Source organism: Saccostrea cucullata, unplaced genomic scaffold, assembly GCF_032062105.1.
Source record: "Saccostrea cucullata isolate Sc308-1 unplaced genomic scaffold, CSIRO_AGI_Scuc_v1 ctg1192, whole genome shotgun sequence".
Taxonomy (NCBI): domain Eukaryota; kingdom Metazoa; phylum Mollusca; class Bivalvia; order Ostreida; family Ostreidae; genus Saccostrea; species Saccostrea cuccullata.
In genome coordinates this window covers 158967-181672 of record NW_026923334.1, presented here as the reverse complement: position 1 = coordinate 181672, position 22706 = coordinate 158967, and the positions used below count along the sequence as shown (strand labels likewise).

Here is a 22706-nt window from a genome sequence, read left to right as displayed (position 1 = left end):
TGAATCATTCTCTCCATTCTGTAAAAATGAAATAAAAAAAAATGAAATCTAAAATTAATCAATTAAAATTTAGTTTATGATTTTTTTCTGCTTAGAGTATCTGACTTAATTCTACTATGTGACGTATCTATAGTTAAAGAAAAGAGTTGGAGATCAATGTGGAAATAAAAGTATAATCTTACCTCAAGAATGTATTAATCATGATAATAAAGATAATATTAATGTCTGATCAAGACCAGGAAGTAAATTATAAACTAGGCACTGATATGTAAAGAATTATACCCTTCACATGACTATTTTTAAAGATACCCCAAAAGTTGAGCTTTTACACTAGCTAAATTGTATTTAACTAAAATAACATGTTAAGCTTAATTTACGGCTATAATCGCTCCTGTGACTCCCTTTAAAATTCTAATTGAGGATTCAATGATTAGTTTATGGGTCGATTGTCACACAATGAGACAAAATTAATATCAAATTTTACACCTGGATAAGGAAATCTTTCCTTCTTTTATATTGGTGTGCTTTGTAATTTTTTTGTTTGCACTGCGGTTTTAATATCAAATTAAGTCATGTATTTATGCAAGGGATATATGAGGAAATTTTGTGAAAAATACTATTGCAGAAAACGAACTTTATAATACATATTCAAGATTGATTTTGTAGTAACTATTTTTCAAATAAAAATAGTTATTTTTTATCAAAGCTTCCTCCATTCTCAACGTAGAACAAAGAACGTCAGCAGCATTTCCAGTAGATATTGAAATTTTTTAAATATATCAATAAGAGCGCTTGAGAGATGTTGCGTTTTAAACACTTGCAAATAAGTGTCCCTCTGTCTGTCCATCAACCTTTAAGTGCATCCATGTTCGTGTTAAAAACTTGAAAATAAAGAAGCCCCAGTTACTCATTCTTGTTTGAAAGATTGCTTGTTGAAGGGGAATATCAAGATTTTACTCAAAATCATGTCTCAAATTTCAGGGACCTCAAAGAAAAGGTAATATATAATTCTCTTCCTTATTTTGAAAAGGGGAGAAGAATATTATTTCATAGTTAACATGACGATTATTTGAAATCCTTTAACAACACCGCAGGGTATGTATTGACTTTGATGCAGTGTTTTTCTGGCAAATATTAAGAAGAAAAATGTTGTCTTTGTCTGACATGTTGTATAAATCAAGAATTTAGTTTGAAGTGCATCATAACAAAATAAGTGTTTTGCGTATGTTACAAGAAATAATAACCTTGTTTGAAAAAAAAATATGACCTTTTATCTTTTTTTTCCGAATATATTCACCCGTTTATCAGACCTTTGCTTTTATGCTGAATTTAATAAAAAGTACTCAATATGCCCCCTGACAACAATGGAGTTTCAATGAAGATGACTGGTAAATACGAGATGCTTACTATTCAAAGGTTCTTTATGTTTCATACATGTATACCTCTGGTGTTTTCAGCCTTCTGTAATTAACCCTGGTTACGATTTTACTTGATGTATAAGATTGATCAGTAATTGTAATCTACATATTTATTTTCAATCATTATGGCCTTGCCTGCTAGTCAGTATCGATGTTTGATCCATGTACCCATGTTTTTACATATTCGTTCAGAACTTAGGAATTTTAAACTTTATTGTTACGTCGAAGAAAGGAGAAGGCATGGTAGTAGCCAAATCTAGTCCCTTATTCGATGCAAAAATCTGAACACACTTAAAACTGTGATAGTTTGTAATTATTAACTAGATGCTGTCATGAGACAGTAATACCCGCACTATGGTGTTTGCCTCTAAATACACACTCCTTCATATTGGACTTTCCAAGGAAGAAGTCAAAATAATTCTATAATTTTCACCGTACATGTATTCGTCAAATTGAACATAAAATTTTCAGGTGACCATATGATCTATGAGCCTCATATATGTATTTTGAATACTTAATTCATTACCAGTCTGAAATAACAGAATTTAATTAATGATTGAAGTAAATTACTTAATTAGATTCAGATAAATATTTTGCCCATAATTTGGAACTTTTTAAATTTACTTTCTCAACGACATATTAAAAATATTATTTTAGTACAATGCGTTTTTGATGAATTTATCAAAATATGCAAACTGATTTTAGTACTTGGTCAGGAAAAAAACCCATTGAAAATACAACCCGATTAATTTGTCAATGCCTATCTCTCTCTCCCCCCCTCCCAACACACACACTCTCTCACTCTCACATTTTTTAAAAATAGACCTAGATGGCAAAGTTATGTTTAAACATAGTTTATTATGATAGTTTGAAATTTGTTCTTGTACTAAACAGTTTTACGTGTGAACATCTTATTTTCTACATTCACATTGGGTTTGCATCACCCATTATCATATTTATAGGTATCACCTCTCGGCACACCTCGGCCAATTCTTACTGGCAACGGAATCAGCAAAGGTTTGTCGAATGAGATTATTTAGCACATGTTTGCTGACGATGCAGTGTGGTCAGTTAAAATCATTTGTGTTTTAATTGGATTATATTTCATGAATTCGTTGTCACGACCTGACATTCGGTAAGTACAAGATTTAGTATAGATTGCATAAAAATAAATAAATGCATATGGTTAGGTTGAAGTTCAAAAAGGGTCAAAAATCATCGCATGCCACAGTCGACAAATTTCACATTGTCAAGTTATCTCCCGTTGCGGACATTCAGTATATACAGGCGCAGATCCAGAATTTTTTTTTTCAGAAAGGGGGGGGGGGTCACACCTCAGTCAAAAAAATCAGCCCAAGATTTCCTGAGAAGCAAATAAAAAATAATAATAAAAACAATGATGGTGAAGTCCCTGTTTTCTAAGGGGGAGGATGTCCAAAGTCATTTTTATTCTCTACAGTACATAGTCTTATTTAAATAATTGCTAATTCCGGGGGGGGGGGTCTGATCTCCCTAGCCACTGACTCCCTGTACCTGATATGACAATTGATCTTATGACTCCATAATAGTAGAAAATTTTTTCATTTGACTATATATACATATTTTGTTTCCTATGTTTATGTATGTTTGTCTGTCCACAGAAACTTTAACCTTGCCCATAAGTTTTAAGTGGATTGAGCTATACACATGGCTTCAATATTTCATAGGTAAATTTCTTTTGGCAAAACCTTGTAATGGGTACCACCAATTTTGACCTCTTGATCTCTTGACCTTTGAGTTTGACCCAATTTTACAAGAAAAATACCTTAAACTTGGCCTAAGTTTTGAACAGGTGGTGCTAGGACTTTCCTGTCTAACATGTGTAATCATTGTGAACTTTCAACAGATATAATTATTTTTGACCTAGATCTTAGAGTTGAACCCAATTAAACTTTAACCTTGGCAATAACTTTTGAACAGGTGAGGAAGTTCTAGGGATTTCTCTCTTTTTTCACATGTGTATTCCTTGTGACAAGACTTTCCCTTTGATACCAACAATTTTGACCCTTTGACCTTGACCTTGGAGTTTGACTTACATTTGAGAAACTTCAACCTTTGCCAAAAGCTGCCATAACAGTTGCTGTCACAGCAAACAAACAAATTACTAAAAAACACAGTATACATGTACATATTTTAAATTCAACAGATATACATCTGGTCATATCTCTAGTTCTCCCTTGAATGAGACATGGTGATATAAATTTTAAAAAATAATTATGATAAGAGTTGAAAAGGTTGTGCATATTAAAATATACTAAGCTCTGCGGATGAATTAGATATACCAGTTTAGCTTTATTTTGCTACCCAAAGCACCTTGATTAACTATTTATAAGCATACTGTTTTCTGAAATGTACTGATTTCTGTTGTCCATCTGTTTGTCTGCAAACTTTTCACATTAACTTCTTAAGAACCACTGGGCCAATTTCAACCAATTTACATTTAAATATGCAGGGGACTTATTCCAACATAAATCTTCTTCTCAAGAACAGCAAAGACATTTATTGTCCCCCATTTTCGCTAAAGGTAGGGTACATTAAATCTCATTTGTTTGTCAATCTGCCCATCTGTCACAATAAATTTAACCTTGGTCATATGGTCATATATTTTGAATGAGAAGAGACAGGACTTTTATTTTAAACATGCGTATTAGTATTAAATGGGACAATACCATTCTAAATACACTATGATTTTTATTACCCATGACCTTGAAGTTTGACCTAATTTCATAAACAAATTAATTGCTTTAAATTGATCATTTTGAAAGACAAATGAAAGGGAATTCATATTACCTGTGATAAGACCTTTCCAAATGTATCATGACTTTTTGACTCTGTGACCTTGACCTTGAAGTTTAACTTAGTTTTCATTAATGTATTTCCTTTTCATTGAGAAGAGATTCGACTTTCACATTTCAAGTGAACATTACCCATAACAAGATGTTTCCCAACATGCTATGATTTTTTACCCCTTGACCTTGATGTTTTAAAAAAATTTTTAAAAGAGTGAACTCTCCCAAAAGAGGATAAGACCACTGTTTAAAACGAAAAAGGAGTTTAGGGAAGACTAGGCTTTTTCCATAAAAAACGTCATTTTTTAACCCTCATTTGACCCCCCGGGCAAAATCAAAATTCCGAAACCTAACTGCACATCTACATGACCCCACCAACCATCTCCAAAAAGATGATTAGGCTGCTGAATAAAATGTAAGAGGAGTTCAGGGAAGATGGGGCTTTTAGCATAAAAAACGTCATTTTTCGACCCCCATTTGACCCCCTGGGGCAAAATCAAAATTCAGAAACCTTAATACACATCTGCATGACCCCACCAACCAGCTCCCAAAAGATGATTAGGCTGCTGAGTAAAATGTAAGAGAAGTTCAGGGAAGAAGGGTTTTTTTGCATTAAAAAAGTCATTTTTCGACACCCATTTGACCCCCCAGGGCAAAATCAAAATTCTGAATCCTTACTGCACATCTACATGACACCACCAACCATCTCCAAAAAGATGATTAGGCTGCTGAGTAAAATGTAAGAGGAGTTCAGGGAAGACGGAGCTATTTGCTTGAAAAACATCATTTTTTGACCCCCATTTGACCCCCTGGGGCAAAATCAAAATTCAGAAACCTTAATACACATCTGCATGACCCCAACAACCATCTTCCAAAAGATGATTAGGCTGCTGAGTAAAATGTAAGAGGAGTTCAGGGAAGAAGGGTCTTTTTGCATTAAAAAAAGTCATTTTTCGACACTCATTTGACCCCCCAGGGCAAAATCAAAATTCTGAAACCTTACTGCACATCTACATGACACCACCAACCATCTCCCAAAAGATGATTAGGCCCCTGAGTAAAATGTAAGAGGAGTTCAGGGAAGACGGGGCTTTTTGCATAAAAAACATCATTTTTCGACCCCCATTTGACCCCCCGGGGCAAAATCAAAATTCCAAAACCTTACTGCACATCTACATGACCCAACCAACCATCTTTTAAAAGATGATTAGGCTGCTGAGTAGAATGTAAGAGGAGTTCAGGGAAGACGGAGCTATTTGCTTAAAAAACATCATTTTTCGACCCCCATTTGACCCCCTGGGGCAAAATCAAAATTCCGAAAGCTTACTGCACATCTACATGACCCCACCAACCATCTCCCAAAAGCTGGTTAGGCTGCTGAGTAAAATGTAGAAGGAGTTCAGGGAAGACGGGGATTTTTGCATAAAAAACGTCATTTTTCGACCCCCATTTGACCCCCCGGGGCAAAATCAAAATTCCAAAACCTTACTGCACATCTACAGGGAAGAAAAGTGTGACGGACGGACGGACGGACGGACATGAGTAACAACAATATACCCGAACTTTCTTTAGAAAGTGCGGGTATAACTAAAAATGATGCTTGTTTTGAAAGCAGTACTAATATTTATTTAAAACTAATAAACACCACAAAAGGGTGCAGACGTACAATGTAGAACATTATCCCCAGTTTCCTCAATTGTTGTGGAATTTCGTCAAATTTAAAATACTTAGAGCAGGAGGTTCTATACTTTACTGTATGAAATAGATAAATTTGGTTTAGGCAAGCTTAGTATCTCTTTAAAAAGAAAATGTGCTGCAAAATCAAGGAAAAATTTTTTTTTAAATGAGAAAATCTAGAAATCGACATAATTTCTGACCTTTCAGTGAATCCAGTGTACCCAATAAATTTAAACCAATACTCATTTAGTGGAAATTATGTATACAGGTCTTTATCGATAAACTGCTGAGTATTCTAAAGTATACCAAAACAAAGGGCCAAAGAGGGGTCCTAGCCTATCTTGTCCTTTCAAAGTGAAATTTCTCGTTCTGTTTAACAGATTGGTTGCTAGTGTGACCATGATGTTTTTGATAGGTTTACTATTTAGACATATACTGAAGTGAAAATATAAAGCATTCAAATATGATAAATATAATACAAACTTTTGTGCACTAATCTGTGCCTTAATAAAGGATTTTTCTAATAAAAGAAGTGTTTCCAATACAAGCAGAAGACAATAACTTCTTACATATATTTATTTTTTTAACATTTCAATTTATAAATAGGTTATTCTCAGACTTCCACAAAAGGAGAGGGGATTTTTGGGGGTCAATTTTTATATTGATTTTTTTTCTCAATAAGCATGTCTGAGTGAATAGAGATAAAGAACATTGAAAAATTAATTATAAAAAAATACCCGGAAATCATAAGATAAGAAGGGTACTTCAATTAATTTTGTATTAATGGTCATAACATTTCATAATATGACAGTCTTAGGAGATTTGTCATAAATTTTTTAAAACTCTGATCAATATGTTTGTTCTGCGTCTAATTTGTAAAGTTTCTTGGGATCTGTATGAAATATTGATATATTTCTTTCTATTTTTTTTTTGAGACGAAAAACCAAAAATTATACCTGTTTACTTTCGTTTTAAAATGACTGTTAAAATTATCTTTGAGATTACTTTTAAATTATCATTACCTACCATCGGCTCATGCATTCACCTCAGTCGCTGAATCGCATATATCACGGTTTTTAGGAAGCTCTAAACAGTGCATACTAAAAGAGCTACACTTATAGGGTAGTTTTACGCAGTTAGAGTGATCTGCCCTTAGTTGTTATATTTAGATGATATTTACTTTAAATTTCATGATTTGTAATAGATTAAAATATTTTTAGCATAATATAAGATAAAATGGATTTTTAATCATTGACCTTATCCAAGCTTAAAATAAATACTCAACAAAAAAAGAAACGCATATTGTTTTACTCGTCAAAGAAATTTTTAAAATATACATGGAACAACTATATCTTATATCATTGGATACCTGTGACCTATTTAAAGGACAACATGGGGTTTTAAAACCCAAGTGTTGAATTATCTCCCTTGATTAAACGTGTTTATGAAAGTATTGTTTTTCATGATTTCTTCTAAATCGGATGTCCATTTTCGTTGATATTTTGGATTTAGAGAAACTATTATCACTCCTATTAAACCCATATTTTAGATTTGATTGCAGTGTTGATGCTGCAATGCCACGCCGAAACAAAGATGAACACAACCAGGCTTACGATGATACTAAATGGAGTTAAGCAACAGGAAGTTTCAACTGTAAATTTAAACACATCAATGGGCTTTACAGCGGTTAAACTAACGTCGGAAGACCAAGAATTGGCTATCCGCAGGTAGCCACACCCAGGTAGGACCGTCAGACCCCCCCCCCCTCTTTTCAGCACCTCACGCCATTCAGAACTGCTGTAAAAACTGCTGCTACAATTGCTGGATGAAAAAATCAGCATAAAAGTGCATAAATTGTTCGCAAGAGACTGAGAGGAGCTGGTATTTGTGCACGACATCCGTACATTGGAAATCCAGTTGCACTTAGTTGTCGCATAGGATATATGGATGATTTAGACGGTAATCCCCTAGAATTTGGAGGCATCGACAATGACATAAACTTCACTTTTCTACTCGCAACACAGGACATGTTTGATTTTATCAAAACCCTTTAAAATCACTTTTAAAAAATAAGGAGTAAACTGAAAACTTAGATTATTATGTTTAATCTGAATATGCGTTTCTTTTTTTGTTGAGTATACTTTGTTGTAAGTAATTGTATTTTATACATTCTTTTGTTACACTTCTTGTCATTTATCCTGGCAAAAAATGACATCTTCACTCAGCTTTTAATTTTTTTTTCCTTAAGTGGTTTAAGCAACACGAACAAGCAAAAGAAAAGGTAATTAACTTTAGTAAAGTGAGTGATTTGTTTCATGAAAAGTTGTGAATATAAAAGTTATTTTGTTAAATTTATATTTGTTTGACAGAAGTATGTAGCTTTCATCAAAAGTAAACCCCAAAAAAATCAAATTAAAATCATGCACGGACGTGGAAGATATAAGAAGAATATTTCCCTTAACAAAACACAACGCAACTGGAAGTTAATACTCAACATCATGTTGTGCGGCATGAATCTGATTGTGGAAAAGATATATGAAGAGGGATAAAAAAAAGACATAATACACCGAATTCCTTCACGAAAAAAATTGAAAGATATCCTCTCAAGAAAAATATGTACTGACATTAAACACTCAGAAAAGTCTATGTAAATAAAGCCTCTATGGAAAGTGAGTTCTACATTAAAATGTAAACAATAGCAATGCTTCCAACTAAATTTTGTCGTCTTCTTTTGCATATTACTAAAGTTCATCATAAGTGTTTTGGTGGTCGAGTTCTCTTAGTTCTGCATAAGGGGAAATATCCCTGCCAGATTGAAAAAAAAAATACATTCAGAAGTTAATCTTTGCGAAAAAATTAAGTAAAGAGAAAAAATAAATAAAGTAGTGAATAAAACAATACATACACATCTCGTCCACTTTGTTTTTCTGAAAATTATTTAACTTATAATTTACTATCTTATAGATTCAGTTTTCACTTTTTTTCTACATGCAATATGATTGAAATTTCATTTCTTTACAACAGCTTTACATAATTATAGTTTATAATTTTAAAACATTTTCCAAACAGTAGAATGTAGACCATTTATATTTAACTCTTTGAAAGTTAGAGGAGTTGATTTCTTAATAATTCTGCCGGACCGAAATTAGGCAGGTCGATAGGTCAGGAGCTGAGAAGGCCTAATATACATGCAAATCTCGTGCGCATCAGCCTCTGTGTCTGACGCTAAGGAGGCCAAATATGCATGTAAGTCTCGTGCGGCTTTCTTTGTGCTTGACGTCATTGGGCGACGAGTATTAAAATTGCCATGGGAGTCCTCGTTTAATTTAAACCTATGTCTACGTTTTTAAAGTCTTAATCTACAATTTTATTTCACAATGAAATGGAAATATAAGGAATCACTGTCTAGTTAGTATAGTATGCCAGGGACATCAACGATAGTGGACAACATGGGATAATATATGCATAACGGGCATTTTTCTAACATTATCGTAGCCTTTAATACGATGATTTCAAATACAGTGGTATCGGTTGGATATTACTTTTACTTTAAATAATATTGTAGACAACATTGATATATATTCAGATGTTGTTGACCTCCATTGAATCATCACCGTTTATTTTGTTCACATTACAGCGTTCATATGAAAAAAAAGCCATTTATATTTGTATATTTCCATTTCTAATTTGCTTCTCTGTCATAACTCTTTGAAAGTAAGCAGAATTGATTTCTTGATAATTCTCCCAGAATGTAAATGAGTTAGGTCGATAGGTCAGGAGCTAAGGAGGCCTAATATGCATGCAAATCTCGTACGCATCTGTTTCTGTGTCTGGCCCTAAGGAGACCAAATGTGCATGTAAATCTCGTGCGGATACCTTTAAGTTTGACGTCAGTGGGCGACGAGTATTGAAATTGCCATGGGAGTCCTCGTTTAATTTAAATATATGTCTACATTTTTAAAGTCTAAATCTAAAATTTTATTTCCCAATGAAATGGAAATATAAGGAATCACTGTCTAGCTAGTATAGTATGCCAGGGACATCAACGACAATGGGAAACAGGGGATAATTTTTGCATAACGGGTTTCGCCCGTTATGCAAATTATCTCATGTTTCCCACTATCCTTGATGCTCTGGCATACTATACTATCTAGACAGTGATTCCTTAAATATTTGATATTACCTCCTATATCAACAGCTGGGAAATCATTGTAATACTCTTTTTCATTTGCGGTATCTTTAAACGTCCCTTTTGCTGTAAAAATGGGTTGAATACATTTCAGAAGGTAATTTGTAAGAAGAATTTCATATCATGTACAAATTTTTAACTTTTAAAAACACCGAGCCCGCCGATTTATGTATCTTTACAATATATGTGTTACAGAATTTTACTTTTTACTTTAGAAGTAATAGAAATAAAATCTGTATTTATTATTATTATTATTTTTATTTTTTTCTTTGAAATGATAAATTTAAATGAGCCATTTTGGGGGATGTTAAAAGACACATAAAAGGCAAATATAGAATTGAAACATTTACGTACTCTGCAGTTTCCTCCAGATAAGAAAATTAAGAAGACTTCCGATCAGAACAATTAATAAGGAGACAACCACACTTGTAATGGTCACTGTGTAGTCACTCCTACATGTGTTACAAGACTGTGCCTGTCACAATCGTACAAAAGAAGACTGCAATTCATATGTGGAACATTTGCGACATAATTATGTATTTATGCTTTATAGTTTATCATAACAAGAGGCCCATGGACCACATCGCTCACCTGAGTATCTTGGGTGATGCAGTTCTTTACCAGATTCCCCCTCTTGCTATACCTATCAAGTCCCACTACCCCCTTCCCTTTTATGATTTTAAAACTTTAGAATCTACACTACCCCAGGATGCTTCCATAAAAGTTTCAGCTTTCCTGGCCCAGTGATTCTTGAGAAGAGGATTTTGAAAGATTTGTTCTATATATTTCTATGTAAAACATGGATTCCCTATTGTGGCCCCACCCTACCCCCGGGGGTCATGATTTTAACAATTTAATATCTACACTACCTAAGGATGCTTCCACGTAAGTTTCAGCTTTCCTAGCCCAGTGGTTCTTGAGAAGATTATTTTTAAAGATTTATTCTATACATTTCTTCGTAAAATTTGGGTTCATTTTGTGGCCCTGCCCTACCCCCGGGGGTCATGATTTTAACAATTTAATATCTACACTACCCAAGGATGCCTCCATATGAGTTTCAGCTTTTGAGGCCCAGTGGTTCTTGAGAAGAAAATTTTTAAAGATTTGTTCTATATATTTCTATGTAAAACTTGGATTTCCTATTGTGGCCATGCCCTACCCCCGGGGGTCATGATATTAACAATTTAATATCTACACTACCCAAGGATGCTTCCACATAAGTTTCAGCTTTCCTGGCCCAGTGGTTCTTGAGAAGAAAATTTTTAGTGACTTCACCCTATTTTTGTCTTTTCTTGATTATCTCCTCTTGTAAGGGGACTTGGCCCTTTATTTTAACAATTTACAATCCCCTTTACACAAGGATGCTTTGTACCAAGTTTGGTTAAATTGGCCCATAGGTTCTTGAGAAGAAGTAGAAAATGTGAAAAGTTTACAGACGGACGGACGACGGACAAAATGTGATCAGAAAAGCTCAATTGAGCTCACTTGAGCCTTCTGCTCAGGTAAGCTAAAAAGAATTGATTTCAACTTAAGAAAAATGCAAATAAAATAGATTGAAAGCTAATTATTTCATCACTTATTTTCAAAAGTTCTTTCTTTAAAGTTACTTTGCCCTTCGTATGTTTTATTGATTTCATTACCTGTGCATATGCTAGACAATGTCCTGACTCGTGATGACAGGTCTGGCTGTCACATTCCGTCTTACAGGTCTCTTTACAATTGACTCCCCAGTACGATCGTCTACAAACTATAAAATCAATTAACAGTTTGAAGGACATGGTCAACCCGTTTAAAAAACTGACCACCAAAAACTAGATATTGAAGTGTTTCATGATAAAGCACACATAAGAAAATATATTCAAGACAAAAAAAATGAAATTAAAAAAAATGAAGATAAACAATCATTACAAAATAATACGTATGTTTATTATATACCATTCGTACAAAGAGGCCCCTCGTATCCTACAGCACACCCTCCTGGACATGTACCGTTGACATGGTTACACGTGGTATTGATCATACAATGTCCACAGCTTTCATTGCAGTTATAACCATACTCTCCACCTTCACACTCTATTAAAAATGATACTTATCGCTTTTTTACTTTTTAAAAGCCATTTTTTCACTTGATTAACAATATCAATAAAAATTAAGAAATTACTGACTGAAAAATTCTATTGTAATTTTATGTCATGAATTTTCGAAACGAATTTTCATCTGATAGGAAGATTGACGTCGTAATGATCCGTTTTTGACGTTATGATAATGTGAAGTTCTTAAATCAGATGTATGAAGAATGTTATGAAAGATAAAAGCATTTTGAGATGCCCCCTCTGAAAACAAGACAGTAGGATTTTATGTTTCTTACATATAATGTACAATTTAATATTATTCATCATATTGTAGTATTTGTATAATTTGCTATAAAGTGAGAAAATTTGGCACATTCCTAAACAATCCCATAGTAAATGTACCTGCACTTTGAGAGACGGCCCCTGAAAAATACCGGGACGGTAGATTTTCCCCAAACCTGGCACGTACACTGAAGTCAATGAAAGTTATATATGGTATAAAAATGAAGAGCCTCTCTATTGTTGTTTCTCACAATAAAACCCCAGTTGGGGAACATGAAATATAAATGTTTGGATATCTACATGTAATATGAGAGATTATGAACGAATGCAGAAAAGAAATTCAGAAGATGCAAACAAAATTCGATACGTTTCTGGGTATGTATGTTATAGTTTAGATCTGGATGTCAAAAACCAATTCTACACACGGATTCTAAAACCACCAGCCCCTTCCCAATAAAACCTACAAAAATAACATACCAATGTTGCAGAGTGATCCCTGGTATCCATGAGAACATCCTTGTTGACAAGTACCTTTAACATGATGGCATTGTTCATCATTCATACAGTGACCACATACATGATTGCAATTAATTCCATACATTCCACCGTCACATGCTGAATATTAATTAAAAAAGGTTTTGAAAGAATTATTAAACATATGCAAGATATTCGGTTTTAACTTAAGCCGGTACATGTCAAATCAATCACTGGAGTCCTGCGTGAAAGAGTATTTCAATTACCCTAATGAATAAAGGAATACACATTGTTTTTCACCTTATACATGTACTTTACAGTTATCTCAATTATTAGGTCAATTATAAGAAATATGCCTCTTTAACCAATAAGAATATCATTTTCTGAGAAGGTTTGCATATCGATAAGGCTCATTCAAAAACTGATGTTCATAAACATTTTTTAAATTCCTAATTGCACTGTATAATTGACATTAAATTTGAAAACACGATACCTTTGTCGCAAAGCAATCCCTTGAATCCTACAGAGCACCCTTCATAACATAAACCATTGACGTGGTTACACTGAGCATCGTTTATACAATGTCCACAGCTTTGGTTGCAGTGGTTTCCATACATACCTCCATCACACGCTTTTTTAAATTAAGAAATTTCCCTCATAATCTGTTTTATTTTGTATCAATTAGAAAACAAAAATTCTACGATTCGTAGTTTATATACAAATAGCCCAATAAAATATTTACAAGGTTTTGGGAAGAACAGGGATGTTGATACTATACCAGAATTACAGAGATATCCTTTGTATCCTTTGGAACATCCCTTTGAACAAGTACCGTTGATATGATGGCATTGTTCATAATGTAAGCAATGACCACAGACTTGATTGCAGTTAATACCATACATTCCACCATCACATTCTGCATATTTTATTTTTTTTTTATTAACCATTATCATGAAACATACAGAGATAACCTCCAGTATTCAAGACCAAAATTCCATAAAACAAAACAAAAAATGAGCAGAACAAACACGGACCTCAAAAACATGAAAGGTAGGATCAGGTGCCATATCATTTTCTCTGTTTTCGTTAATATGTTAATGTTTCTATTCTTTTATCAAATAGTTTTCTTATATAACTTTTGCAAATCTTAATAAATAATAAGGAAAATCATTATGGTATATATTAGTAATGAAATATTGATATTCCTTATAAAAATTGATTCAATGTAGATTAATAACAAATTACCTGTCTTGCAGAGGGGTCCCTCGTATCCAGGAGAACATCCCTGTAAACAAGTACCGTTGATTTGATGGCACTGTACATTGTTTAAGCAGTGACCACAGGATTGAGTACAGTTAACACCATACATCCTGCCCTTACACTCTGAAAATAAATTTTGAAAATGGATGAATGGGTAATTTTTTTGTATATTTTTTTCCTTTTTTTTTAGCCCCTTCCTACTTTTCTGATTTGTTGTATTTAACAAAAATCTACCCAAAGATATATATGAATGACCAAAGATAAGGAAATGATCCTCTCTGGCGGGTCTGAATTTACGGGAATGATGTTTAATACATATTACACTAAAAATGCCTTGCCGTGGTAGATAAAACATTTAAGGGGAGACCCATGATTGTCAAGTATAACAGGCGTAGAGTTTATATTTGAAAATTTAAAAAACAATCAATACAAGTACAAAAGTTTTGGAATATTGGATAATTAGAAATTAAAAGGCCTTACTTTTACAGTGTCAATGGTCAATAAAATGTTTTCCCTGTAAATTCAGTCCCCTTGAAAGGTTTCCAATATAATCACCAATTCAAACAACCTTGAATATTTTTTTTTTATTGATTGATTGAATATTGTTTAACGCCAAGTCGGCAATTTTGCAGCCATGTGTCGGCGGTTCTCTTTTTTTTAATAGTTGCTCGAAGGGAGTACAATTCAATCACCCTATGTTTGTCTTCTTTAAAAATACATTTTACCAAGAAAAGGGTGCGCTCCGTCAGTAAAATAGTCCCACTACACATCCCCTGTATGTACCCGAAAGTATTTCTTAATTATTTGTTTCTATTGTCAGTAAGTGAGTCTCGTACCTCTATATTTTTAAACATTTGTATTGACGAGTCACTGTCTACCATCGGCTCATACATTCTCCTCGGTCGTTCGCTTGTGCATATCACAGTGATAAACATGAGAAATAGTACGTTTGTTTTACTTCATTATAATTCAATTTCTATGCTTATGTCCGAATTTTTAGATATATATTTACTAAATTTACCCAGAACTATTAATTTAATTGGAAATAATCCTGCAAATATCCTCGGTTGATAGGTTATGTCAAAAATCTTGACGTGAGCCCATTGCAGAGGTGTCTGAGAGAGAAATGAACGACATTTCGGCATTGGATATTGTTGACAAGTACCTTGTTCACAAAGCAATCCTTTGAATCCTACAGCACAACCTTCTGAACATGTACCGTTGACATGGTTACACCTGGTTTTGTTCATACAATGTCCACAGCTTTGGTTACAGTTGTATCCATACATACCTCCATCACACTCTATCAAAATTATTGTTCTTTTTCTTTATGCTTGATTAGATTATATACTATAAAAGTTATATAAACTGTTTATAAAGGTGGTAATACTTTCATTTTTTCATTAAGTATATCACTTTGTTACATATTGTACAGGTGCAAATTTATCTCTTTTCTTATATGGTTTTTTCTTTAAGGTCATATGCAACGTAGTTTGAACTCCTTGAGTTGAAGAGTTCCACTAAATGAAGGACCTGTGTCCAATATTTTTAATGTCTATAATTACTCTATCTTTGGATTTGTTCACCTCTTCTAAAATAAATTTTGATAGGAAAAATCAGGAATTTATGTTTCGTAATTTTTGTATTCTTTTCTTTGAATAATACAAAAAATTTCATAATTTGATATCTTCCAAAAACCCCTGGTAATGCATGCTGATTTTTTTTTTATCTATGAACATCTAATGGCATTTTCGTCTTTAATTAAGAATATCTTGAAAAAATTATCAGTAGGTAAGGTACCTTGCGTATGTCCTTAATAAACAAAGATGATAATGAATTACTTGTTTTACAGCCCGGTCCCCTGTATCCAGGAGAACACCCCTTTAAACAACTACCGTTGATATGATGACACTGTTCATTGTTTAAGCAGTGACCACAGGCTTTATTGCAGTTTATACCATACATCCCACCATCACATTCTAGATATTTTCAAAGATTTGTATTTAGAAAACAAATTTTTAGGTTGTCTTTTTTGCCTTCTTGATAAAGGACAAGATAACAGCCGAATCTGGCCCTTTATTTGATGTAAAAATCAGAGCACTGGTAAAATTGTGATAGTTTGTAGTAAAGAAGTTAAAATGGTGCTTACTTTAAAACAAGCACTAATTTTTATTCAAAGCTTACATGGAAGCCAATAGAGGGTTCAGAAATAGGGCATTTTCCAGAATTTCCTCAATGCTGGTGGAATTTCATAATATTTGGGATACATTTCTCACCGGAAAACATAGAGCACAAGCTTGCCTATCTGAGATTTTTTCACATAAACTGCATCTGATATTAGTGTATAAAATATATAAATTTGGTAGATAGGCAAGCTTGTGCTCTGTTTTCCGAAAGAAAATGTGTTGTAAATTTGATGAAAATTTGCATAAAATGAGAAATGTCGAACATTGACCTATTTCCTGACCCCACTGTGACCCCTGTATATTCTAAATTTTAAAACCAATACACATTTTGTGGCAGGGGTGACAACAGGTTTTTATGGATAAACTGTTGGATCATTCTAAAGACACCCACAATCGGGGGCCAAATACTGGTCTTACCCTATCTTGTCCTTTAAAGCAAACATTTTTACTGGATAAAGTTATCCTTTTTAGAAATCCAATTACATAAGAATAATTATATATTGACACGCTAAAGCCCCGTGTTACGAACGAGACATTATTCAGCGATTTTTAAAAAAAAAAATATCTATGTGGCATGTAAAACTCTGTATCTTATTCATTAATTAATTTTATTTTGCTTAAAGTCGAATTAAGAATGTTCAGTCATTTAGAGACGTTACGAAACATCGGGTTTCTGTTTTTAAGAACTTATCCGAAGGACCCACAACTTCACTTAAAAGTACAGATCGCATGGAGAAGGAAATTTGCTAAATACTTTTTATCAACTTGAGTCAGTCGTTTTCGAGATTCGAATTCTTGACATTCCGAACTGTCCCTGATTAAATGCGAATAATAAAACGATAATGAATAATTATCCATAAATTGAGAAAAAAAGCCATTTCACAGCACTTTTGAATGTGAGCAAAGTTTTTATCTAATAAGAGTGATTCTTTTACTTGCCCTATTGGAAAAACCTTGCTTTAAAGCTGTTAATGGGGATTGTGCATATTCACATGACTCACTTTAAACACTTCAAATAAATTGCTCCACTCATATGCAGAATCCAAATTCTCCGTGCAGAGTTTCAACTCATTGCACGTACTCAAACAACTTTGAATCTTAAGGACATTGTCTTTCTTTTTTAATGCTTTATTACATTTGGGAATTAAAAATTCAATGACCATTTCTCTATTTTGTATCTAAATGATGATTTTCCTGAAATTACATTTTTTTTTTCATTTTTTGTTAAATACAAAAAATTATATTAACAATTATGCTATAATTTTCCCTGTAAATGTTTAGATGCTAATAAATTTATATCCCTTTATCTATTATTTTCTGCATTTAAAATTTGCTAAATTTGAATACATATCAAAGATATATTATTATCAGTGTGGAATATACAAGTTCTTTTATATGTAAATTTGTTAAAACCCTTATATACAAAGATGATAATAAATTACTAGTTTTGCAGCCCGGTCCCTTGTATCCAGGAGAACATCCCTGTAAACAAGTACCGTTGATGTGATGACATTGTTCATTGTTTAAGCAGTGAACACAGGACTTAGTACAGTTAACTCCAAACATTCTGTCGTCACATTCTGTAGAAAAGACATTCTAAGAGCATTGTTCTTTAATATATTGGTTATGTTATTCCTCGCATCTGATATTATATATTATGAATAATACGTTACTTACTTAAAAAACCCAAGATGTCCTGGATGAAATATACTTAATAAACGCACACTACTGATGTTTTTCATTATAATATTAGAACTCTGAATCTTAACTTATATAGATGTTGTTCATTCCCATATCCTGTCTAATACAATTTTAATTCAAATTACTTTCATTCAACTTCATTGTTTAAAATGCTGTCTATATGAAATCTTTCTAATCCGGTAAATTACTATAAAAACTAGTCTTGTAATATTTTTTGATATGTTTCCTATTACTAAATGTAAAAAGTTTAATACATGCTAATGGAACACTTGATCATCTTACCTGATCTGAAATTTTTGTGGCATATTTCTGACCCAACTTGTAAAATGTTTATGGCTACATTTCATTGAATTATATCAAATAGTCACATAAAGACAATCACGAACAGGAACTCAATATCTTTTCAATACAACATGTTAAATCACATGTACTTGTCATCATGATAGCCTTTACAACTTTATGACAATTAGATATATTTTTCTAAAAGGTTTACACCATTTTTTGACATATTGAATTCTCAGATATTATGTTGTCTTCTCGCATAATGATTAAGACTTTTAAAATAATATGTTAACCTGTCAGATTTTAATGTTGACTCGGATACTAAGATCGACTTGTCAGAAATATGAGACCTGAAAAGTCGAAAAAATTCTTTGACAAGACAAAAAACAAATATGACAAGTGGGTATAATTTTCAGACCTTTGGGGGCAGAAAATACCACCATATGAAGCTTATTGAAACACGTTTGATCAAATTATGGTATTTGAATCTGAAAAAACTCGAGGATTACGTCTTGCTAATAAGTAATATTTTGTCTGTCTGTTTATCTGTTCTTTTTTTTAAAATATTTTTTTTTTAAAATAAAATTTTTATCATTTTTTTTTAATCTTTCACAAGACGAAAGACCACCTTTAAGCAATTGCTTAATGGTGGCTAAATGGTGACTTAATGGTACTTAAAGAAGTTAACTCCATTAAGCCACCATTAAGCCACCATTAAGCTGCAACTTACAGGTGCTTAATGTCCAAACTTCATTAAGCTACCATTAAGCCACCTTTAAGCCGAGCTTAATGGTCACTTAATGGTCAAACCTCATTAAACTTTTACGTTTTACGCATTTTATATCAAATCTTCGATCTAACTTTTTTAGTTAACGCAGAATCTGTTTTTTGTGATTTATAATTTTGTCTCGATCGTAATTTTTAAGTAACATTTATGTCAACATACCAAATCTCGGGCACTGAGAATAAAGTTAGCTAACAGGGGCTTGCTCCCGGTTTCTAATATTTTATTTTAATCATTTACAGTATCAATAAAAAAGAATTTTTTATCTTATTACCGCATATGATTTTTTCTTGAATAAATAATTATTACATACATTGTTTTTATTTTTTGTGTATATGATTTTTGTTTTAAAAAATAAATAATTATATTATTACACGCCGGGGCCAGCCCCCTGTGAAATATTTTAATTTGTCACTACCGAAAATCAATCTGTTCTTAAAATTATTTTTATTTATAAACACCAAATATTAAATTATATTACTTTAAAAAAAGAAAAAGAGATGGCATTTTTATTTCATGTGTTAAAAACAACATATTCTGCTACATAATTCCAAGGAATATAAAGTCATGTTCGCATTAGAAAAAAAAATCTGTCTTTTTTTTTGGAAGGGGGGGTGGGGGGGCTGGGGCCACAGGTATAAAAAATGTTTAGTTTTCAAGGTTTGACTTTTACATCATGAATAATTTGAATTAATTCCTTATTGCTTTTTTTATAATGCAGCGGTAAGTATCTGTCAAAATCTAGTCGGTCTTCAATCATTATTATTTCAAAATCGATTTTCAGAAGAACAGCCGATCAGATTAAACATGACATCCGACCAGATTTATACACATTGGGAAACGGGGTAAGATTAACAATGTACAGTACCGACTGGTTAAACAATAGACCTTAATTAGGTGTCCACCGTCCCCGGTCAACTAACAGGAAACTATACATACACAACGTACACTAACAGATTTTGATGATCAATTATTTTGACAAAATTTTAAATTTAATGCAAGCATATAACAAATTAAAAATTATGATTCATTGTAAAACGACAATTATTTTGATACCCATTATGATACAAAATGAATTTTAACTGAATATGATATTCGAAAAAAAGTTTTTGTAAACAATAACCAGGTAACAATGTGATATAAGCCTTTTAAAAAGATCCATAAATAAAAATGTTTATAGTTTGATTAATAAATCAATTCAAGACTTTGGAGACGTTCAACAAAATAAATACTTTTACAAGACCAAAACAAACATTACATGCAAAATACATGTTTAATATTTTCCTTTACATATCATGAGCGGAATTAGTCCAATGGTTAAGGCGACTGCAATCTGACTGAAGGGTCATGAGTTCGCGCCCCGTGTGTGGTGTTTTTTTTTTAATTTTGAATTTCGTTCTTTTATTTATTTTTACCAAATCAAAATATGTGTGAACTCAACATTTATAATTTGTGATGACAAATCACTATAATAATAAATTTTCACCCATAAAAACAGTAATATCGACTGCGTAATGGTGGCTTAATGGTGGCTTAATGGTAGCTTAATGGTAGCTTAATGGAGTTTGGACATTAAGCACCTGTAAGTCTAGCTTAATGGTGGCTTAATGGTGACTTAATGGTGGTCTAAAAGTTACCATTAAGGACCTGTAAGCCACCATTAAGCCACCATTAAGCTACCATTAAGCTACATTTAATCACCCATTAAGGACTTTTAGATGGCTTAATGGTAACTTAATGGTGGTGTAAATGTTACTTAAAGGCGCTTAATGGTGACTTAATGGTGACTTAAAGACAACCATTAAACCACCATTAAGGACCTATAAGCCACCATTAAGCCAAGCTTAAAGGGTGTGTTTCATCTTGTGTTTAAATCTCCTCTACACAATGGTCTATGATTCACATCATCAACTTTTATTTGCAGTCTTTGAGGATGCGCATGTTTAGTTACATGACAACGTATTTGTCTGCTTACTTTTAAAACTATTTAAAGATATTTTTACTTACTTTTTCTGATGAATAAATAGTCTAGAACAACCACATATTCCGTGAAACCGGAGGGGAACCCTTCTATAATTTGTATCCTTATAATTGCGCTGCTCTTCATTAGAAAATATTTATTGTCTTATTATAGATTTGTCTATCCTTTTACTCCTTTGACCATTTCATTTTTTTTTATATCTTGTGCCCACAGACGGATTTAATTTGAAGTTATAGTTGATTTCGGTTCTTTTGTGTGTTGATAAACGTCCATCTCGAGAATTTTACACTTATATGGAGACGCAACAACTTGCCAGTGGATGGCTACAAATTCTTACCTTTACTCAGCACTAACGGTCATTGAACGGTTAGGGATTTTTTGTACCCGTACCTACTGCTAAACATGACTTCAGATGATATTTTGCATCCGAAAGACGAATATTCACATATAGCCGTTGGATTCAAACCCGTGTTGTAAAGATCAACTCCTTATACTGCGTCTATAGAGCAGGCGCTCTAACAACTGCGCCATGCAGGCGACATTTTACGGTTATGATATCAAGAACGAACGCAAAATAAAATTGATCAATACACATATCTTTGAAACGCAATTTACTCTGTTTAGATCAGTAGTGAACTAAAAACTTATTGTAAAAGTTAGTTGGTGATGCCGAAATTGGGCTAACTCGATAATCGTCCTCACATGGTTTTGTTAAATGGTTTGTCTCTTTTGTTCGGATTGAAATAAAGAATTTTGCATTTTGGATAGGCATTAACGAAAGAAAATTCTTGGAATTGCTTTTCATGACCTAAACCTCAAAGTGAATAAATGCAACATGATTTTCATATGGGTACAGGCGTATTAATATTACTCATTCAGAAAAAGCTGTTCATCGACATTCGTCTAAGGTGTCCGTATTAAATTTTAATCACGTGTAAGTTTTCCGTTCTTCTCACTGAAGACTTATTTCAACAACTTTGTTTCCATATCAGTAAAAAGCCTTCTAATAATATTATTATATATTATTCCTTTAGTCTGGTCAATTATTAGAAAAAAAATTCAATAATCCTGCTTGACTCGACTTTTTATTAAAATTATCTTGAATTGAAGCAAGATCTGACCTCTCGGATGGACTCACATCTACTTGTACTCCTTTTTGAATCTATCATTCAGTTTTTTTTTACAATACTGGGTTATTTTTTGTCCAAAAAATAGCATTTTTCCATAATAATAACTTTAAAATAGAAAATGTGATAACTTGGTCAAAAAGTAAACCCTTGAAACCAAAAGAACACCCCTCTGAACATGCACCGTTGACATGGTTACACTGTATTTCAAAGTAAAGTATTTCAAAGGTGTATTCTTTGTAAAAAGATCTGTCTTTGGGTACTATAAGATTTGATCTCTTAATCTTGGGTGGGAATATGGCTCTCATATTTCACAGGTGTATTTCTTGTGACAAGATCTTTCCTAAGACACCACCAAATTTTACCTCTTGACCTTTACCTTGGTATTAATTTCACCAATTTTGACCAAATTATGCAGTTTTGATAAATTTCTGGGATTTAGTAT

At 32.8% G+C, this 22706-nt stretch overlaps 1 protein-coding gene and 1 long non-coding RNA gene across 2 annotated transcripts in view; both read right to left on the bottom strand.

The window, feature by feature from the left end:
- Positions 1-22706, bottom strand: part of LOC134263755 (multiple epidermal growth factor-like domains protein 11) — a 97440-nt gene that overhangs the window by 20562 nt on the left and 54172 nt on the right. Inside the window, exons 6-8 of the mRNA XM_062746138.1 lie at positions 13434-13571; positions 12944-13081; positions 12048-12185 (exon numbers count right to left, since the gene is read on the bottom strand). Coding sequence (XP_062602122.1) covers positions 12048-12185; positions 12944-13081; positions 13434-13571 — 414 coding nt within the window. The remainder of the gene's footprint in view (positions 1-12047; positions 12186-12943; positions 13082-13433; positions 13572-22706) is intronic.
- Positions 8589-10176, bottom strand: LOC134263760 (uncharacterized). Its single transcript, XR_009991351.1, has 3 exons — positions 10107-10176; positions 8829-8850; positions 8589-8728 (listed from the first exon to the last, which is right to left on the bottom strand). It is a non-coding gene; the product is annotated as an uncharacterized LOC134263760 (long non-coding RNA).